This window comes from Cavia porcellus, unplaced genomic scaffold, assembly GCF_034190915.1.
Source record: "Cavia porcellus strain 051 isolate PalLab524CR breed Dunkin Hartley unplaced genomic scaffold, mCavPor4.1 scaffold_6, whole genome shotgun sequence".
In the NCBI taxonomy this organism is placed as follows: Eukaryota; Metazoa; Chordata; class Mammalia; order Rodentia; family Caviidae; genus Cavia; species Cavia porcellus.
Window position 1 is genome coordinate 103,854,047 of NW_026947489.1, and position 17,063 is coordinate 103,871,109.

Genomic DNA, 17,063 nt, shown 5'->3' on the forward strand with positions numbered 1-17,063 from the left:
TTTTTGTCTCATTTAGTTTTGTCAGCCCGCGGGGTGGCAGCTATCCAGAGAGAGGAAGCAGCCGACGTTCTTTGTGGTAGTACTAACGGATATTGACTCGGATCGACATTATTGTTCATGCCTAACCTTCTACGAGGCGGAGATTAATCTTCAGGTAAAAACCAAAAGAACAAAAAAACTTTGGTAGCCAAAGTGTAGTCATAGAGATAGCATTTAGGACTCTTTTATGCCATACTCGTTAAAAGCTACAAGTTTGAGTTTCCCAGGCTACTTTAAAAACCATAAAGAATTTTTTATGTGAGGCTAGCCTGAACTACATAATGAGATCCTGTTTCCACAAATTAATTAAATTAAAATTTAAAAAGTAAAAAATAACCATAATACAAATATTTCTGAGAATAGGATACCTTCAAGTTTGTTTATTAAGAGTAGTTTTCTCCTGTGAACCTGGATTTTTTCCCTTCAAGTTTTTCCCCCAGGGGATCATTCATAGAACATTTAATAAGACTGTTTATAAATCATTTACTATAATGCTTGACATTATTGAAGCGCCTAAAGTGTGTGTGTGTGTGTGTGTGTGTGCGCGCGCGCGCGTGTACGCGTGTGCGTGTGCGTGTGCGTGTGTGCGTGCGTGCGTGCGTGTGTGTGTGTGTGTGTGTGTGTGTGTGTGTGTTTTCCTGACATTAGAGGGGGGGCATTGAACCAGTGTGTCTGTATGCATTGAGGTGTGTCCTTCAGGTTTATATTTCGGTGTATTTGTTTGTTTTTAAATTTTTGAAATAGGGTCTTGTTGAATCCCCAAGTTGCCCAGGATGAGCTCAAACTTGTGACCCTCCATACATCACCGTGCCTGGCTAAGTAAATGTTAACTCATTCTTATTAGCGATGGTATTATCCACATGATTGATTTATAATTCACAGGCTAGAACTATAGAAATTCAAAATATTTGCTCATTCAGAGTATTGGTTTAGGTTTTTAGATTCAGACCAACTAGATCTGTTTTCTTTAAGCAGAAAGGATTTATGACAAAATATTGGGCAACTGATGGAGTTTTAGGGACAGAGCTTCAGGGATAAGGTGTAAACTGGAATTTGGTTTTAAGTACAAGGAATAGTCTGGTTTGGGACTGCTCCATAGAAACTACATTCCTTTCATCTTTTACCACTTGGTGCTTTTGGTGCTGCATATAACTTACATTATAGTTGCTCTAGAAAATCCCATCCCCTATGTGTGGTCACCAACTTATACTGCTGACTTCTGCCTCTAAGTCTCAAATGGGTGCTTCCTTGTTGAATTGCTTGCAGAACCTACCTTCATGAAAGGAACTCAGAAAAAAAAAGTGTAGGATCTTTGTTGGTGGTGATAGTTGTTTTGACTTTCAGGTTCTGTAGTACATGAAGGAAGCTATAAAGGGGTTTCGAGGACGTTAGGTAAAGTAGTTTGCATTATTTGCTATAGCTTCTGCTACAAGCAGATAAATTAGTATTATCACTGAGAGAAATGACTGACTTGCTTTCTGAAATGGCTTTATAGAGAGCATTTGTAGTTTTGATTATCTTCATTAAACTATGAAATCTGAATTTTCTGGATGCAGAAACCTGATTTTTCAAAACAGAAGGAAACAAATATCATCTCCTGACACACACTTACATTAGACTTCTGTGTTAAAAGCAGCATACTAATTCACTGACAGTGAACTATTAAAAGGGTATAGAGAATGAAATATGCCATATCTGCACCATCAGTGTATTCTTTCTCAAATCTTTGTGGGAAGCCATATCAAAATATGAAGGATTTTAAATTATGGAATGCAACTAAAAGTATTTGATGTGAAATATTTAATGAATATCAGCATATTAAAATTTAAGATTACATTGTCAATAGTCTGTGAATATAACCTCTTAACATTCTAGTGTTCAGATGGATATACTGAAAACTAGTTGTTAAATTCATTTTTTGAATTCAGTCTAAATAAGTTGGAAATTCTCTAGCTTATGTGCTACTCTCATTTCTATGTTGATATTTAGAGTTTAAAATAATGGTGAAATGCAGTGTATTTTTAATTTTTGTGTTCTTCACATTTTCCTTGAAGTGTCTAACAAAGCTAACTGATAAGTATTCCCTTCACTATCCTCTCTTTTTCCCTCCAGATAAAGAGACAGGTAGTACATTAAGACATTATCACAGGTGTTTATAAAGAGGTTCTAGAAAATCTTGGGTATTTTCCAAACATTTTTATTTGTAAATGATTGTAAATTTACAGAAAAAGTGAATTTATAGAATTATCCAAGTTATGTATCCTTTATCCTTATTCAGTGTTAATCTTTTGTCCCACTGATTTATTGAGATGTTTCTCCTTTCTCCTTTTCCCTCTTTCTTTCCTTCCTTTCTTTCATCTCTTATCTTTTTCTCTTTTCTGAGTACATATGTACATACACATGCACATCCACGTAGATTTTTTTCTGAACTATTTGAGAGAAAGTTATGTTTCATATCCCATTACCCTAAATTCTTTAGTGTACTGTCTTAGAAACTTACTCATTGATGTGGCAAAATACCCAACACTTCCCAGCTTGAAGGAGGTGAGGCTTATTTTTGATTTAAAGTTTATGGAGGTTTCAATCCGAAAGACAGCTGACTTCAGGGGCATAGCAGAGGAAAGTTTCTTATTGCATGGCATCTAGGAAGCAGAGAAAGCAAAGAGAAGAGCTAGAGAGAGATAAACCTTTCCAGGCCCTGCCCTAGTGACCTGCCTTTTCTGAACAGACATTACCTCCTACTGGCAGGTGAGTTATAAGCTCCATAATACAATCACTTTTCAGCCGCCATCCCCTCCATGAGAGCATGAGTGACTTGGGGGGACATCTAGATATAAATCATAATATATATATTTTAAATGACCATATAAGGTGCAACTATCAATCTCAGGCAATTTACCATTATTAATACAATACTTTAGCCTACTGTATATATTTTTATTTTGTCATTTGATTTCCTCCCTCCTACCTTCCCTCCCCTTTTCTGAGACTGCATCTCACTCGTTGTTCAGTCTGTCCTCTTTGGCTTAAGCAGTCCTGTGTTAGCCTCCTAAGCAGCTGTTTCTACATTTGCACACCGTGCATGGCCTAATAATCTTCTTTGTAATTCCTCCCCTCTTTTCCTCCAAGACAAGCCCAGCACGTATCACATATATTATATTTAATTATAATTTCTCTTTTGTATTGTTTCATCTGAAATAGTCACTTAGCTTTTCTTTGTCTTATGCATTGACATTTTTGAGAAATATAATCTGCTGTATCCCCTCCTAATGAAATATTTTTATTTTGTGATTTTTGACATCTCTCATTAGGTTCAGGTTGCCCACCAAAAGTTGGGTTACTACTTAAGTGTGTGTTCTCTCTGAGGATTCATACCTGGAAGTACAGAGTGTCTGTTTATTCTCACTGATGATATTATGGAAACCTGGCCTAGTGATTGTCAGATTTCTCTACTATATAGTTGTTATTTTTTCACTTGCAAATAATAAGTGATCTGTAGGAAGATACGATGCATATACAGTAACCCTGTTACTCATCACTCATCCTCCCTTAGATATAGCATTTTGGTGATACATTCTGGGCCAGTTTTGATTATGATGATTATAAAATTATTATTTTCCAACTCTATGCTCATTCTGCCTTTACTTGTCAACAGTTAACATTTTGTCATAAGCAAGAATTCTCTCCTACCTGTCTGAGCCATGAACCAGTCTTTTTTCAATAGTGTATACTTCATTAATGGTTTTCATGACTTTAATGCACATGTTATCCCATATTTGACAGTTGGACATCTCTCAGACTAGTTTCTGTATTTTTTAAAATAAGCCCCCCCACTTTTGGTACCGGGTATCAAACTCATGACCTCATGCTTGCCAGGCAGGCGCTTATGCCACTGAGCTAAATACTTGGCCCGCGTTCTTTTTAATTTTTTGTTCTAATACTGTAATTTATCCAGACTCATTGTTTTTCAGCCTCCGCCATAATTTTAGCCATTTCTTTAGGGAGCCTTGACTCCTTTGAATAGAGAAAGATTTTCAAATATTTCAAATCAAAGTCATTTTTCTTTTTAGCTCAGGTATTGTACCACTTGTCCTTTTAAATGGACAAAAATATTATAGTTTAGTTTTTACCAAATATAAAGTTCAAAATTTTAAAAGTTGTTTCATATGAGTTTTTTCAAGATTGTTAAGATATATATTTATAAGTTGCAAGAACTGGAGCTTCTATATAATTGTGCTTAGGAACTAGCCAAAGTTGCAAGCCCAGTTTTCTATGAAGAAGCCAAAAAATTAGTCCTTTTGAGTTTGATCCAAATGTTGATACAAATTGTGAGGTAGAATTTGAAAAAAAAAAAAAAAGAAAAACCCAAAAGATACTCTTTTCTAGATCATCAGTAAGGTTTTTCTCATTTTTGGCATCAACTGTTTAGCCATGTCCTTTTTAAAAAATGTGTTTTTCTTTTGATTTTGGATCATATCATCAGTTCAAAATAGATCTTTTAATTCTCACATGGTGTGAGTTATTTCATATCCAATATCCTGTGACTCATTATTTGGAAATCTAAAGAATAGGAACTTAGGGACACACACCATCTAAAGCATAATTGTGCAAGTTTAAAAATGTTAGCTCAGTTACTTTTTTCAGGATGCAGTAACATGGTCAGTAATTGCATGCCAAGTTTGGCATTGATCATAAGCAGCTTTGTCATTAACCTTTTGGTGACATGTTTCCAGAATTATTCAACTAGGCAATGTGATCCTAGTTGTCTTTTTAAGTAATTAGTAGAGTATGACCAATTTGACATTGACATTCATGTTTTATGTAAAATGTGATAGACCATTCTAAATTTTTTTAGTTTTGTATCTTTTAAAAATTTTAATGTAATTATATACCTATTTCTGAACCAGTGATGATTATTTTCTAAGTGAACATGTTTGCCATATCAGCACACATATTGCTGTCAAAGAGAGTGAGAAAGGGAAATGAAAGAGGATGATTTGCAAAGGTAAGAAGAGAAAGAAAGAAAGGAGAGACATAGACTGTGTGATAGGCTTCTGCATCCCAGTGGGTTTAAATTTTAGTACAGAAAGCTAATCCAGAACTTACAAAAAAATACTCCTTAATACTGTGTGCTAAAAGTATTACTCACTGAAATAGATAACTAAAGGTTGAGCAACTGGAATAAGAGTTTTAAAAAACTTGGCTGACTGTATTAAAAATAAGACCTAAGACTAAGAAGAAAAAGAAAAGAGGCAATGTGGGCAAAACTATAAATAGATTTAAAAAATTTTTAGAGTTTATGATAAATGTTTATATTCTGTGTACTTTACAAAAATTTTATACTATTTTATTCCACTTTACCTAATCCACGTTTATTTTATTTTATTCTCACAAAAATACCATTTGATAGGTTTTAACATTTCCATTTTAAAGATGAGATTAAAAGACTTACCCAGGAATATTTAGGTGCTAAGTCAAAGAGCTTGAGTATAGCTATTTCTACAGACCAATCACTAAAGCATACACTATAATACTGCAGAAAAATATATCATTATGTTGTTGGTTCATAAATAAAATCTATTATGCATACAGAAAAGACAGTTGAGAAGTAGATCCAGATAATTGTATAAGAAAACAATATCCAACAATGGAAACATTACAAATCATTGGTATCTGTAGATTTCTGCAGATGTTATTTAAACAATTAGCTATTTGAGAAAATAATACATTTAAATATTCATTAATATGCAGTTATTTATGGCCAACCAACAAACCAACTAGCCAGCTTTCCTGGTAAGCCACACAAGCCATGCAGGGCCCAGGAGGAGAAAAGTCAGATAAGGAGGCCTCCTGAGAATTGGCCTTGTTGGGACTGGGAGGAGCTGACCAACAAGCCAACTAGCCAGCCTTTCTGGTAAGCATGCAAGCCATGTGGGCCCCAGAAAGAGAAAAGTCCGATAGCACCTCTTGTGAGCCTTGTGGCATGTGGGCTGAGAATCACCAAGTCCTCCTATGTGCCCACCTCCCCATTGGCTTTGGGTGGCCAGCTGCTTTGGAGGATAGGCTGAGTTAATGGCAACTGAGGTACAAAAAGCAACTGAATGTTTGTATTGTTTGATTGATTTTGCAAGCCTGGGGCCAGTAGTGTTAGCATCTGTAGAAGGATAACAGTGTACTATATAGCAAATATGGAGGAATTACTTCTATCCTGTTTTGATATCCAGTATTGTTCTCACCATTTTGTTTTGCTTTATTAAATATTCTGTTTTGATTGGTTTTATTCTGTTTTGTTTGGGTTTGATTTTGCTATATCTGTTGGAATGGACAACTGTTGTTAAGATAACAAGATATACTTTAATAGCCATTGTTGTTTTCCTATTGTCCTGCTTTGAAGTTTTGTACCAATTTCACTGCTTTGTTCTGATTGGATTTATTGTTTTGTTGGGTTTTATTATCTTTTTTTAAATTTTCTAACAGTATATTTCTTTTTTTTTTAAAATTTCATTTAAAAGGAAAAGGAGAAAAAACAAAACAAAATAAAGTGGTGTAAGGGTACAAGTAATATAGAACTACAAATAAAAAAAAGTAAGAAATCACCAGTTAATAGATTACACATTATTATCGTAGAGATAGTTGCTCAAGTCACAGTATCTAAGCATACAAAGTGGACATTCAAACAGTGAGACTGCAAACAGTTGTATTCAATGATCCAACCAAAAACATTAATATGGTCAGCTATTTAACACCCCTAAACACATTTGCAGTTGCATCCTTTAGAGCACTTTTTTTCCCTCTCGTTTTTACAACAAAATGTACACATTTTGGGTTTTATTACTCCTTAGTTCTTATTACTTTTTTTTTGGAATAGAATAAAGTCAAATATGGCAAAACAAATCTGTCAGTCAAAACCAAGGACAGACATAGTACATGATGTAAAAACAGAGTACAAAGTTATCAACAATGGTTACCATAATGCCTCTTGCTTCCTTAAAAAGAATTGTCTATCTTATTAGGTATTATAAAGTTGAACAAAACAGTAGAGAACAAGACCAATAAAACTTAAACATTGTAAACATTACAGGACTTCCAAAGGAGACAATAGTCAAACCAGAATACGCATCTTAGTGAATCTTACTGCCTTCAAAGTAGTTGCCAATACCCTCAAACTTCATACTATCATACAGAACGGAACAGAGTCTAATCAGTCAAAACAAGATAGTGGGAATATTACAGGACTTCAAGTTAATAGGAAATCAAAAAAAGTTACTATAATATATCCTGCTAATTTTTAAATTTTACCCTTAATTAAAAAACCATAAAAAATAACTAAATAATTTTTTTAATGAATAAGCGAGAGATTGAGATAAAAGAGGACATAACAATATAACAATATAGGTCAAAGCATGACTGTTTCAGCAACCTGGTGCTTCACCACCAAATAACCCGACTTAATAGTAGTTACCATAGTGTCTGTCTTTTTCCTTGAAATATTTGAATATAACTTCATATACTATAGCTTCAAATATTTTCATATCAAGAAGCCCAGAATAAAGCCATTCCAATTAATAAGTGAAAACTATATAAGGCTTCAAGGCCACAAAATGGGGAATCATGATTACCACATACTTTTATATATTTGAATCATTACTTACATTATGGAAACTATTTGGTATTCACACATGTGAGATTGATTTCTTTCATTTATGAGTATGGTCTCAAGCTGCACCCATTTATTGATAAATAACTCAATGTGATCGTTCTTTATGGCTGAGTAATACTTCATTGTATAGAAATACCACAACTTTTTTATCCATTCCTCAGTTGTTTCCAAGATCTGGTGATTACAAATTGTGCTGCTATAAACAGAGGTGCACATATATCACTGTGGTATGATGCTTTCAGTTCTTCTGGGAATATGCCTAGAAGTAGAATAGCTGGAATAAATGAGAATTCCAATCCTAGCTTTTTGAGAAATCTCCAGACTGACCTCCACAAAGGTTGAACCAGTCTACACTCCCACCAACAGTGTAGGAGAGTTCCTTTTCCCCACAGCCTCTCCAGCATTTGTTGTCATTGGTTTTCTTGATCCTGGCCATTCTTTCAGGAGTGAGATGGAATCTCAGTGTTTTAATTTTCATTTCTCTAATGACCAATGATGATGAACATTTTTTCATGTATTTATTTGCCATTTGTATTTCTTCATCTGAGAAGTGCGTATTCATCTCAGATGCCCATTTGATCTTTGAATTTTGGGAGTCTGAGTTTTTTAAATTCTTTATATGTTTTAGACGAGTCCCTTGTCTGAGAGGGAATTCACTAAAATCTTTTCCCAGTTGTGGGTTTTCTTTTCACTATGCTGGAGATTTCTTTTGACATGCAGAAACTTTTTAATAAGAAGTGGTCTCAGTTATTGATTCTGGGAAGTATTTCCCGTGCGGTTTGAGTCCTGTTCATGAATTCTCTATCTACCCCTATGTCTTCAAGGTTTCTAACCAATTTGTCTTCCAATAGATTTAGTGTTTCTGTTTTAATATTCAGATCTTTGACCCATTTAGATTTTAATTTAGTACATGGTGATAGGCATGGGTCTAGCTTTAGTTTTCGGCAAATGGAGAGCCAGTTTTTCCAGCACCATTTATTAAAGAGACTGTTGTTCTTCCAGTGAACCTGTTTGGCTCCTTTATCAAAGATAAGGTGGTTGAGTGTGTTTGTAGTTGTGGTTGTATCTTCAAATCTATTACATTGATCTTCGTCTCTGTTTTGATTCCAGTAACATGTTGACTTTACTACTGTTGCTTTGTAGTATAACTTGAAGTCAGGGATTGTGATACCTCCTGCCTTGCCTTTGCTGCTTAGAATTGCCTTTGATATTCTAGGTCTCTTCTGGTTCCAGATAAATTTTATGAGTGATTTCTCTAGATTTATAAGGTATGTTGATGGTATTTTTATTGGGATTGCATTGAATCTGTATAACAGTTTTGGGAGAATGGCCATTTTCACAACGTTTGTTCTTCCTATCCATGAACAAGGGATGTTTTTCCATTTTCTGAGGTGATCTTCAATTTCTTTTTTCAGTGTATTATAATTTTCCCTGTATAGCTCTTTCACTTTCGTAAGAGTAATTCCTAAATATTTCATTTTTTTGCTTTCTAGTGTGAAGAGTATGGTTTCTCTTATTTCCCTCTCTGTGATTTTGTTGTTAGTGGATGGGAATGTTGTCGATTTCTGAGTATTGATTTTGTATCCAGCTACATTACTGAATTTATCGTATCTAAGAGTCTTTCAATGGAGTTTAGGGGGTCTTCTATGTAGAGTATCATGTCATCTGCAAACAATGATAATTTAACTTCTTCTTTTCCTATCTTTACCCTTTTTATTTTTCTCTCTTGTCTAATTGCTCTGGGTAGTACTTCCAGTACTATATTAAATAGGAGAGGTGATAAAGGACATCCTTGTCTTGTGCCTAATTTTAAAGTAAAGGCTTTCAATTTTTGGCCATTTAGTATGATGCTGGCTGTTGGTTTGTCATAAATGGCCTTTATTATATTGAGGTAAAGACCATCTATTCCAATTTTCTGTAAAGTTCTTATCATGAATGAATGTTGCACCTTATTGAAGGCTTTTTCTGCATCTATAGAAATGACATGTGATTCTTACTTTTGGCTTTATTGATATAGTGGATTACATTTATTGATTTACGTATGTTGAACCATCCCTACATGCCTGAGATGAATCCCAATGGTCATGGTGTATAATCTTCTTGATGATTTGCTGCATCCTATTTGCCAATATTTTATTGAGGATTTTGGCATCTGGGTTCGTTAGGGGGATCGGTCTATAGTTCTCATTTTTAGTTGCGTCTTTCTCAGGTTTTGGTACTAGAGTAATATTTGCTTCCAGGAATGACTTAGGAAGGATTGTTTCCCTTTCAATTTCATTGAATAGTTTGAGGAGTGTCGGCATTAGGTCTTCTTTGTATTTCTTGTAGAATTCTGCAGTGAATCCATCTGGGCCTGGGCTCTTCTTTGTAGGTAAGGACTTAATTACATTTTCAATTTCATTAACAGAGATTGGGTTATTCAGCAGTTTTACATCCTCTTGATCTAGCTTTGGTACTTCGTATGTTTCTAAGAATCTGTCTATTTCTTCTGTGTTATCAAACCTTTGAGAGTAGAGGTTTTCGAAATAGGTGTTGATGATCTTCTATATTTCTGTAGAGTCTGTAGTGATTTCACCTTTTTCATTTCTTATAGCATGAATTTGGGCTTTTTCTTCCCTTTTTTTTAATATGGTTGGCTAGGCCCTATCGATTTTATTTATTCGTTTACAGAACCAACTCTTTGATTCGTTGATTCTTTGTATTGTTTTCTTAGTCTCTATTGCATTGATTTCTGCTCTGATTTTTATAATTTCCTCTCTTCTTTTGGCTTTGGGCTTGACTTGCTCTTCTTTTTCCAGCTGTTTGAGGTGTAGCATCAAGTTATTTATTTGTATTCGTTCTGATTTCCTGATGTGGGAACTCAGTGCAATAAAGTTTCCTCTGAGGACGGCTTTCATTGCATCCCACAAATTCCAGTATCTGCATTTTCATTTTCTTTTAGGTATTGTTTAATTTCTTCTTTAATTTCTTCTGTGACCCACTGATTACAGAAGAGTGTGTTATTCAGTTTCCATGTGTTTGCGGGATTTTTGCAGTATCTTTTATCATTAATTTCTAATTTCAGAGCACTATGATCCGGTAACATGCAAGGGATGATTTCAACTCTTTTGCATTTGTTTAAATATGTTCTGTGAGCTAATATATGGTCTATTTTAGAGAATGATCCATGTACTGCTGAGAAGAATGTGTATTCCGATGTTGTTGGGTGGAACATTCTGTATGTCTATCAAACCCATTTGTTCGCAGGTGTGATTCAGTTCTCTTATTTCTTTGCTCATTTTCTGTATGGTTGATCTGTCCCTTGGTGTCAATGGCATATTAAAGTCTCCTGTTACAATTGTGTTACTGATAATTTGAGTTTTCATTTCTGTTAATAGTTGTTTTATATAACTGGGTGCTCTGGAGTTTGGTGCATATATATTTAAGATAGTTATCTCTTCCTCTTGGAGTTTTCCCCTAACAAGTATGTAGTGACCTTCTTTGTCCTTTATGGTCATTGTTGGTTTAAAGTTCACGTTATCTGCAAACAGAATGGCTACTCCTGCTTTTTTTTGGATTCCTGCTGCATGAAGTATTGTTTTCCATCCTTTGACTTTCAGTCTGTGAGTATCCTTCTGGGTTAGGTGGGTTTCCTGTAAACAGCATATGGTTGGATTTTGTTTCATGATCCATTCTGCTAGTCTGTTTCTTTTGATTGGTGCATTGAGACCATTTACATTAATGATTATAACTGTTAAGTGCTGGTTTATTGTTGACATGTTATCTCTCTGCTGTTGCCTCTTTATATTTTGTTCTGTTTAATTATCTGCTTTGCTTAGTGTTTTTTTTTCCTTTGTGTATCTAAACTGTCTTTCAATATTTTTTGCAGGGTTGGCTTGGTGTTCCTGAAGTTCTTCAGCTGTTCTTTGTCATGGAAGTATCGTATTTCACCATCAATTTTGAATGATAGTTTTGCAGGGTACATCAGTCTAGGTTGGAAATCATTTTGCTTTAGGATCTGGAATTCTTCACTTCATGCTCTTCTTAACTTTATTGTTTGTGCTGAGAAGTCTGCTGTGATTCTGATAGGTTTTCCTTTATAAGTGATCTGTCTTCTCTCTGACAGCTTTTAATAATCTGTTCTTGTGTTGGATTTCTGGGATGGTGATTATTATATGTCTGGTTGTAGTTTTTTTTTTTTTTTTTGGCTATGACTATTTGGAGTTCTATATTCTTCACTGATCCTGATGTCGGTTTCTGATCTCATGCTGGGAAATTTTCAGCTATTACTTCTCTAAATATCCTCTTGACATCCTTTATGTTGTCCCCTTCTTTTTCATTAATCCCTATCAATCTTATGTTATTTTTTTTGCATCATCTTGCAGTTGTTGAATTGTTATTTCCTGACCCCTTGTTATTTTTAGAAGATCTTTCCTTTCCTGTTCACTAGCTGCAATCCTGTCTTCAAGGTCTGAAATTCTATCTTCACTTTCATTGAGGCAGTTTTTCCAACTTGCAGTGTAGTTTTTTATTTCCTGTATATCTCTGTGCATCTGCATTATGTATTCTGTTTGTTTCTTATATTGCTCATCTAGGGATTCTATCTTTTTGTTTAGTTCCTCCAATTTTTTAACTGTGTTTTCTTTAGATGTATTTAGAATCTCTTTCTTTTTTTTTTATCATTTCTTCTTTTACCTGGTAGATTATTTCAAGTTTTGAATTCCTTTAAAGCTTCCTGGAGTTGCTTGTTAATTTCAGTAGCTATTATGTCCGATATTTGAGGTGAATGGCATATATTTTCTTCTATATATATTGCTCCTAGGGTTTCTTGAGATGGACTGCAGGTTTGTGGTTGTAATTTGGTCTTTTGTTTTGTCATTTTCCTATATTTCTGTGTTTCAAGTATTCTTTGAAAGCTTCCTCAGGGTCTTTTGGAATCTACTTCTATGTTCCCAGCTCCTGGGACTCTGGCACCCAGTTCCCCCAAGCCACTGGGCCTGTAGAACCAATGGCCCTCTTCTTCCTGTTTAGAACTCCATAGTTCCAGATAAGCTGGGCTCCAGGGACACTGTGCGCCCACCTCCTTGTTGGAAGCTCCACAGTTCTCCAAGTCCAGCCAGAATGGGGAGGCAAATGTAGATGCCTCAAACCCACTTATGCCCTTCACTGCGGCGGGAAACCTGGAGGGTCCCAAACAGTCTGAGCTTGGGGCAGAGTGCAGTGGTGCCGCGGGGCCTCTGGAACTTGGGTTTTATTATCTTTAAAATAAAATTTAAAAATTAGTGTGTAATCATTTTGAAATTATTAAGGAATTATTAGGATAATTACAAAATTATTTCTCTATGATCTGTAGGTTAAAAAAACTTGGAGCAGTAAAAAAATCGTATGCAAAACATTTACTATATTTATCCAAAATACAACCTAATCATTTCTCTTTTTCCTTAGTTTTCAAAGCATATTGTGCTTGCTATAGAAAATGTAAAATGTTTATATGGAAAAGTGAAATTAAAGAAAAAATAATTAGTTTTTTTATGGTAAAGATTTTTTAAAACTAAAATGGCTGTACACTAATCTACCACTTTAAATCATTCTCCTGATGGCATTTATTTTCTATTTTTTCAATATGATGAGTAAGACTGTTATGAATATCTTGTTAAGAAAATCTTTGTTTCCCCCAAGAGGTTTAGTCAATGATTACTTACCTTTAGTCAATGATAATGTATTAAACCAGAAATTATGAATAGCAAAATGTAAATACTTGGTTTGCCATTAATATAATCAACATTATACTTGGTCACATTCTAGAGACTAATTTTTGGAACTTACTCAACAGAGTCTAGCATAAGTAGTATTAATAAAGACACAGAAAAAAGTCGGAGACTTGCATATTTTGAATTTATTGTGTAGTTTATTTGATGAGTTATAATATATGCAAATACCCACATGTGATTCTTGTTATACTAAGAATACTAAAGGTTGTGCTATTACCACAGTGTTCTGTCTTCACTCTTCTTTTATTATTATTTGTTTATTTATTCTTTTGGTTTTTCTTGCAACAAGGTCTCACTGTGTCACTGTGCAGGCTGGCCTTAAATTTTTTTATGTAGCCCAGATTGGCCTCAAACTCACAGCAATCCTGCCTCATTCTCCTGAGTGCTGGGATTATAGGGATGCACTGTCATGCTCTACTTCACAACTTTTTAAAAATAGGAACTGGCCAGCAGACAGGATATTGAATTTTAACAGTTTACTTGATAATCTTCATGTGAGTTTATCATTTCCTGATGAAATCTTCATTTTATCAGGAAAAACTATCACTAAATTATGATTAATTAATGGTTATGATTACTTACTCCATAAGTTACATGAGAATTTAATACAACAGGAGAAACTTTGAGAGTTAGTTTCCTAGGTCCTTCAATCTGAAATGATTTTTCTTAAATTTTAACAATTTCAGATTAGGAAAGACTTAACTAGTATGAACTGTATATTGCTATTGCTATTTTATTTAAACACAAAAAAGATTATTGATAAAAGGAAAAAAGTTTTAAACATCTTTTCAGAGTGACAATTTGACATCTGAGATATTTCTCTTAGCTATTTGGCACTGAGAGTCGAACTCAGGACCTCATGCTTGCCAGGTAGGCACTTGTTCTCCTGAGCTATATCCTTGGCTGTCTCTTGGCTGTTTGAACCAATACCTATGTTTTGTCAAGGCTATATAAGAGTACAACAAGTAGAAAGAAAATTAGTCTATATTAGAAGACTTGGTTTATAATCACACCCGCGCCTTTAATGAGCCTTAGTAAGTCATTTTAGGGGATAGGGATTTATTAGTTCAGTGGCAAAGTGCCTGCCTAACAAATGCAAGAGCCTGAGTTTCATTTCCTGCATCAACACTCCCCCACCAAAAAAAAAAAGTCATTTAAGGGCTCTGGGCATGATTGTAAAGTGAAAAAGTAGGTAGGTTTCAAATTTTTTCTACTACTGTATTGTTTTTACTATTCTGGAATGTTAATTGTATTTTACTTTAGGTTCTTATTTTAATGGTATTACTAGTAAGTAGACTTTAAAATTTGCATCTAAATTATAATTCACAGAGTACTATTCCAAATTATCTTCTGAATAAGGTTCAGGTTTTTAGGTTAGTGTGCTTGTAGAATTTATTGCATAGCATTTGTTTATAACTAAGTGTTCTATTTCTTTATTGAATGCTTGACTATGCCATGTTACATCATCATTAAACAAGGTTTTGGCATATGTTCCTTAAGAAAGCAAAGCTGAAATCTTGATCATTGTAACCTCATTATTGTAAACTTCTCCATCTGAAATTTAGGAAAATATATTTTATTTAACTAAAGGACTAGTGAATTGAAGTTTTGATGCTCTTACAGCTCACCAAACAATATATTATAATGATCCATCTTAGAAAAATAATTTTGCATTTTGTTTTTAGTTTTTTTCACTGGTTTTATTAACTAGCGTGATGACTGATGTTGACTGTCAACTTGATTGACTTGTGGGCTGCCTAGGAAATTAGTAAAGCATATTTCTGAGTGTGTTTGGGTGGGCCACGGAGGTGTGACCTTATGAACTGTGTCTGGTGCCTGGCCTCTTCCCTGTGGGTCTTTCTTTTTTGCTCCTGCTTCTTGGCTGTCATGAGATAAGACAGCTTTCTTCTGCCGTGCCCTCCTGCCAGCCAATCATAGACTGAAACCTCTGAAGCCATGAGCCAAAATAAACCTTTTCTCTTTCAAGTTATTTGTATTAGGTATTTTGTCCTAGCAACAGAAAGGTGACTAAAACAGATAGTGAAAAAGAACTTTAAAAAAATTCATTGCCTGTGGTAGTTCTCAAAATAATATTCTTGAATTCATATGACACTAATTTTGAGGTAATTAATCTTGTTAGAAAATAAATGTGAATTTTATCTGTTTTCCCATCTCACAAAAATGTATTATCTTTTCTTTAAAAATGATTAGCATATTATTCAATATTCTGTTTTGATAAGTTCTATAGTGTTCTATATTTCATCTCATTTTGATATACGTGATTGAAAGAACAACTATTATAAAGATAACAAAATATACTATGATACCTATTACTGTTATCCCGGTAACCTGCTGTGAAGTTCTGTACCAATTTCACTGTACGATCTTAGTTGGCTTTATTCTGACTTGTTCTGTTGTATACTTTCAAAATTAAAAAAAAAAGATAAGCATAATAATATTTCTCCTAATTTCTGTATAGTCCATTTTAAACATCTTTGTTTATGTATTGATATATTTTTATGTCAGTGCATTTATAATTACCTTCAAGTGGCTTTTATAGCCATTCTTTCTAAATGTTTGAACTTCTTGTCATCTTTTTGTTGTTGTTGTTATTTCTGTTTTTGTTTGTTTTTTTGAGACAGTCTCACTGTGCAGTTCAGGCTGGCCTTGAATTCACTTTGTAGCCCAGGCTGGCCTCAAATTGTCAGCGGTTTTCCTGTCTCAACTTCCCAAGTACTGGGATAGGCTTACCACGACCTCTAGCTCTTTATTATCTTATTTTTAAAAGAAATGGAACTCCCATTTATTGAGCCTTTCATATGTGTGCATTGCCTCAATTACTTTGCATTCTTTTGTTCTCGTTCATGTTTTTTCACTAATTTTCCTAATCTCAATAAGTGGCATTACATGCTATCCATTCAGGTGTCCACATTCTAGACATCAGCAAATCCTGTTGACTGTCCTTCTAAAATAAATCTTTAGTCATCTCATCGATGTCCCTTCCTGTTACCATTCTGACAATCCAGACAAGCCATATGTCTTGTCTGAACAACCAGTCTTCCTTTCTACTTTTGCCCCCTTACAAATCACTCAGCATCAGAATGATCTTTCAGAAACAGAATTAAAAGCCAGACACCATAGTATATATTTCTAATCCCAGCACGCAGGAAACTGAAGCAGTAGAGTTGAAAGTTTGAGGCCACATAGCAAGACCCTTTCTCAAAAACTAAAAAGGAAACTATTGTCCTTGCTTAAAACTCTTTAACGAATTCTCCTGGCATTTAGAATAAAAACCCTTGCTTTGGTTTCAAGGTTGTAGACAATCCAGTCAGAACCTATTATTCCAGGATCTTCTGCAATAATTTGTCCCCATCTACTTAGATTTTGTGTGGTCTGACTGATTTTTTGTTTCATAAACTGTACCAAGCTCCTTCCTGACATAAGCCCTTTGCATTTCCCTCTGTGTTTGTCTGATAAGGTTTGTTTTGGTTTATTTTTCCTAGATGTCAACTGTAGCATCAGCTATGGCCTTTCTTGATTTCCTTGCCTCTTTTATTCCTCTACTCAATTTTTCTCCTCCTTTTTTCCTTACCTTCTCTTTCTCCTCCACTCTG

At 34.5% G+C, this 17,063-nt stretch overlaps 1 protein-coding gene across 7 annotated transcripts in view; it reads left to right on the plus strand.

Moving 5' to 3' along the window:
- Window positions 1–17,063, plus strand: part of Sbf2 (SET binding factor 2) — a 497,072-nt gene that overhangs the window by 220,439 nt on the left and 259,570 nt on the right. For all 7 annotated transcript variants that reach the window (XM_013148062.3, XM_013148064.3, XM_013148063.3 and 4 more), the window contains exon 3: window positions 17–154. In XM_013148062.3, the coding sequence (XP_013003516.2) occupies window positions 17–154 (138 nt within the window). The remainder of the gene's footprint in view (window positions 1–16; window positions 155–17,063) is intronic.